Consider the following 5,340-nt stretch of genomic DNA (forward strand, 5'->3'; position numbering starts at 1 on the left):
GATGATTGATCAATATTGAAATTTGATAAATGATCTATTTGATTGATACATCTACGTTTTGATGATTGATTATTATGATTATCATTGATAACCTGATCATGATCAGGATCATCATTATGATCATTATTTAATCTTGGATAATTATTGATTTCTGATGATATAGTATCATATTCAATAAAATCAATAAGATCAGGTAATTTAGGATAAATTTGATTTTGCCATAAAAGTAAAAATTTATGACTTATTTTATGATTTAATAATTGATTATGTAATTCTGAATTTAAACGCCATAAATCATTATGACCATCTAATTCTTCTTTACGTTTAGATACACGTTGAAAACAACGACTAGATGTAAGATGTTTACGTATAATATCCTGATTAGAATTAAAAAATAGGAAGATGATATATACATGATAATATAAATACTTATACAATTACATAAAGATACCAGGACTATGACTAAATTCATTCAGCTAGTTGATATAGATCCTGGGGTCGTGGTATGAAACAAAGCTGCAAAGGGCTAGCTTCTGTTGGTCCTTCACGACTCCCTTGCTGGGGTCCGAGAGATGGTGTAAAACAGTGGCTAGAGACGTTATCAGATATGGCTCAGAATAGAAGCCAGTGGCGAGCATGCTAGAACTTTCTTTTACTTTCTTCATAAAGAGCAGTTCTAACTTTCTTAACTGAAAGAGTCTTCCGGTTGTACATTTCAGTTCTCCTTATTTTTTTCATCCTTTCTCTTCCTATTTTCATTATTTTGTGCGACGCATATGTATCTGGTGCCCTTTTGTACCAATATGTATGTGTTTAAATAAATAAATTAATACAGATCCTGGGAGAAGTGTGTTATACCAAGTTATCAAAATACATTACCAAAATAAGATGAATTTAAAAAGATGAATAGCTGAGGAACCAACTAGGACTACTGCCTTGATGTGATGTTAAAAATTGGATATTACAACAGCACAGTCAATCTATGGTAACTAGAACATTTGTTATTCTAGGTTCTACTATACCAAGCATGGGGGGTTAGAGTGTGTCGATGTCGTACTGATGTACAAAAAGGAAGATTATGACATTAGGGTATTCCTTCTTTGGTAACTAGCGTTTGAAATACATCTGAAATGAATACAAATGGAGTTCGGATGAATAAATGATATAATTAATTTGATAAAGATATCGAATTTCACTAATGGTTGATTGTATAGATTTAGCCAGTTGAAATCACTGAAACTAACGAAGTTAGCTTTCAATATTTTTTGCTTACGCAATGTTTGAAGAGAAAATTACTAGGTTCGGGTCTCAGAGTGAACATCAACTCTAAGATGCAGGTACATTCAGCTGACCAGTCACAAATAGGATGAAACGCGCGTCAAACTGGATTACACTGCTAGCCACTATCCATCTTTGCTTATAATACTTGTGAAATAAGGCGATATTGAGGCAATACACACAGTATGCACATATGCCAATAAGAGACAGATCAATTGCAGTCCTAAAATATCAATGAGAATATTCAAACAAACAATACTAATTGAATAAATAGTTACTGTTTAAATCATTATTATATTAAACAATATTTCAATAAAACGTATTGTTTTAATTAAGATCAATTTTTTGTATGTTGGTAAATAACCAAGGGAATTAATCATTTACATCAAATTGACTAATGTGCATTTACAGCAAATCTCTCTTTAAACTAAATAGATTTGTAAACATTAGATAATATATATATGTATATCCTAGTTTCGATGGATACTACTGTAATGAATGAGAACACAAATGGGGACAATCAAATGTATTTGAACACAAAATTACAGAAAATCTTGGTAAAATCTAATAAGCAAACAGTAAATACTTCGTTGGCAAAATGTCAATCAATAGTCTCAAAATTGACTGTTCCTTTTACAGATATCAGTCAGTTGTTTGAGATTTTACAGTTCCTTCACTTTCATACTAATCGCTTTCTGTTTGCGTTCTTTTCATCTGGATCTTCTAGACCTTCTGCTGCCAGATATTTAAATCTTGACTATCGTTATGCACTACTTATGTCGATATAAGTAGCACACACCACACTATTAGCTAAAGACTATAGGTCAATCATCAATTTCAGTTAATGTTCCTTTCAGAAATACGTGGAAAACTTCTCTTACGTTAGATAACCAGTTTCATGTTATTCTATTTCTGCGCATAACTTTAGTCACTATCACCTTTTTAGTTGTTTTTGTCTTTTGGTGATTTGGTACCGATATATTCTGTCATATACAGTATGTATCCAGAAGCAATCAGTAGTAAGCTTTGAAACTGTAGGTTCCCTGCTTGTTAGTATTTCGGATTGAATTTTGATCAAACTTTGTTGGTACATACATGTCTTATGAAGATTATCTCAACAGTGGAGTAATACTAACCTTTCCTGGTAGTGATATTAGTATAATACTCATTAAATAAGTCAGTAGTTAATTGTACTCACTATCCTAGTGAATAATGCGTTGCATTTCTGAAATGAAAGTTACTTTACCAAAGTCATTAGGATGCATTAAAATTCAGCTAATGAATATCATCACTAGTCACTATTTATCATTTCTATCAAAGTTATATAAGATCGTTAATGAATAATGCTAAAAAGCTTTCCGTTGGCTGGACACTATCAGCAATAACCTACTATGGGAGAGAACAAATCAGATTTCAGTGGAGAAAGAAATCAGGAAGAAGCGTTGGAAGTGAATAGGACACACATTGAGGAAAACACCCAGCTGCATCACAAGACAAAGCCCTAACATGGAATCTTGAAGGCCAAAGAAAAAGAGAAACATCAAAAAACACATTACTCCGAGAAATGGAGACAGATATGAGAAGAATGAACAAACGTTGGAAAGAATTAGAAAGGATAGCCCAGAAAAGAAAGGGTTAGAGAATGCTAGTCGGCGGCTTATATTCCATTGGGAGTAACAAGGATAAGTAAGTAAGTAAGTAAGTAAAAATGAATGAATCCATAGAACCTTTCCAATTTCATACTCGTAAGAAAGAAGCAGCTGATAAAATTTCATACGAAATAATCATCAACATCAATTTGTTCAGTCAATTATAATCCGTTTATTATTAAAAGATGTTTTGAAGATTACTACATGGTTAAATCCGTTGTTAAACAACAATCTACAACAACAGTCATTATGTTCTTATTTCGTGAATAACTTTAACAGGTATCTATTAAAGTCTTAATAAGGGAAGTTAAACCATGTTGGACATCAGACAGCTATCAAGTAAGTAAGTAAGTAAAAAGCTTAGAAAAAAAACCTAAACAAATTATTATCTCCACCACTTTACCAATCATACCTCCTAATGATACAATACTCTTTACTTAATCACAGCTTAGTAACAACAACAAGAACATAATTTTTACTTACTTTCATAGTTGAAATTATGAGTCAACTGAAGCTAGATCACCATGGGAAACCTGGAAGCACTGCTTGACGGCCGTTTCATCCTATTATGGGACTCCTCAGTGGCAGTGCGCACCCACGATCCCGCCTCGCGAAATTCGAACCTAGGACCTACCGGTCTCGCGGCAGACTACTTAATCGATGAAGGTAGACATCCACACTGTTGGATGCCGGCTCAGTGGGCTAGTGGTTAAGCGCTCGTGCGCGAGACTGGTAGGTCCTTGGTTTGACTCTCGCTCGCGAGGCATGATCATGGATGTTCACTGCCACTGAGGAGTCCCATGGGGTGGTCTAACTTCAATTGACTCATGATTTCAACGATGGAAATACTAAAAGATTTTCACCTAAAAGAACCCCTTTCTGATTTTACTTACTTTCCATATCAAATTTTCTTTTCTATAACCATAAAATACAAAATGTAATTCAATCCATTCATATATTTCTTTCAATGTAATTTTATATTTTTTCAATCCATTCATTGACATATAGATTAATGTATGTGAATTAAATACAGGTTTATAATTTATATTATTTTGATAGATTTGTTTTTCATGTAAAGATAATTGATCATATTGTACAAATAATTTATTATTCTCTGTTATATAGTACTGATAATGGTTACTATAATCTATTAAAGTAGTATTCTGATGATGATGATTAAAAATTTTTTTAGAATTAACTTGACTACTAATAGGATTGATGATATGAGTAGTTGATGAATTCAGAAGTAAATTTATATCAGTTACATTTATTGATTGTTGTTGTTGTTGTGGATCATCCTCATCGATATTATTACCGACATCATTATCATCATTCTTACGTAACTTTTGTATAGATGAATGACATTCAAATCTTGAAAGGTTATTATTACGTAATGAATGGTTATTATTATTATTATTATATAGATCATAAATAGAAAATTGTTGATTATCCATAGGATTCACATCATTAGGATTCATATAGACAGTATTGAATAATTGTTGACAATTTAAATTATTATTATTCATTGTATTAGTTGCCATAGTAACAGGAATAGGATCAAATTGAATAGGATTAGAATTGGAATAAAAATTAATTGTATTATTTAAACATTTTAAAGGTGAATCTTTATATTGTTTATTTGTTAAAGCAATACTACTAACATAGTTATTATCAGTAGTATTAGTAGTATTATTATGATTTGATACAGAGGTGTATGACCGATGTTTTAAATAATTTACAAACGGGATAGTACTATTATTTTCATTACGATGATGTAATCCATTGAATAATGAAACATCCTTTTGTTTACAGTTGTTTAATGTTGTATTGTAGTTATGAAATTTTTGTGATGGTGATTTCAATGTTGTCATGGATGTTGATGTTGAAGAATATAGATTATGAATTGGATGAAATAAATGTAATGGAGGTGTAGGAGGTGGAGATATCGGTGAGGTTGTCGATGTGAATTCATGAATATTTAATGTCTAATAGGAAATACATTTTGTTTATAAAAAGAAAGGGGGAAAAGGAATGAAAGCAATTAGTCCCTTTGATAAATTTTGATAGTGTAATAATAAGAAGACGAAAATTATCAGAACTATGTGATGATAGAATAGGGTGGGTGAACGTCTACCAAAATGGTTGCAGATAAAAATAGATCAGAAGGGGTTTTCGTGGATATTTCAGTATTTTCATGGTTGAAATCATGAGTCACTTGAAGCTAGACCACCATGGAAAACCTGGAAGCACTGGAAGGCCGTTTCGTCCTATTATGGGACTCCTCAGCAGCGTGCATTCACAACCGGCTCAGTGGTCTATCGGTTAAGTTATCTGGTGCGAGACTAGTAGGTCCTGGGTTCGAATCTCGCGAGGCGAGGCCATCGATGCACACTTCTGAGGAGTCCCATAATAG

The 5,340-nt window shown here is 32.4% G+C and overlaps 1 protein-coding gene across 1 annotated transcript in view; it reads right to left on the minus strand.

Moving 5' to 3' along the window:
* Positions 1–9: 9 nt before the first annotated feature.
* Positions 10–5,340, minus strand: part of Smp_133460 (rhoptry protein, putative) — a gene marked incomplete at both ends in the record, with an annotated part of 18,101 nt that continues 12,770 nt past the window's right edge. Inside the window, 4 exons of the mRNA XM_018790517.1 lie at positions 10–51; positions 93–377; positions 3,860–4,270; positions 4,589–4,912. Coding sequence (XP_018646246.1) covers positions 10–51; positions 93–377; positions 3,860–4,270; positions 4,589–4,912 — 1,062 coding nt within the window. The remainder of the gene's footprint in view (positions 52–92; positions 378–3,859; positions 4,271–4,588; positions 4,913–5,340) is intronic.

Source organism: Schistosoma mansoni (genome assembly GCF_000237925.1).
Source record: "Schistosoma mansoni, WGS project CABG00000000 data, supercontig 0080, strain Puerto Rico, whole genome shotgun sequence".
NCBI classification, from domain to species: domain Eukaryota; kingdom Metazoa; phylum Platyhelminthes; class Trematoda; order Strigeidida; family Schistosomatidae; genus Schistosoma; species Schistosoma mansoni.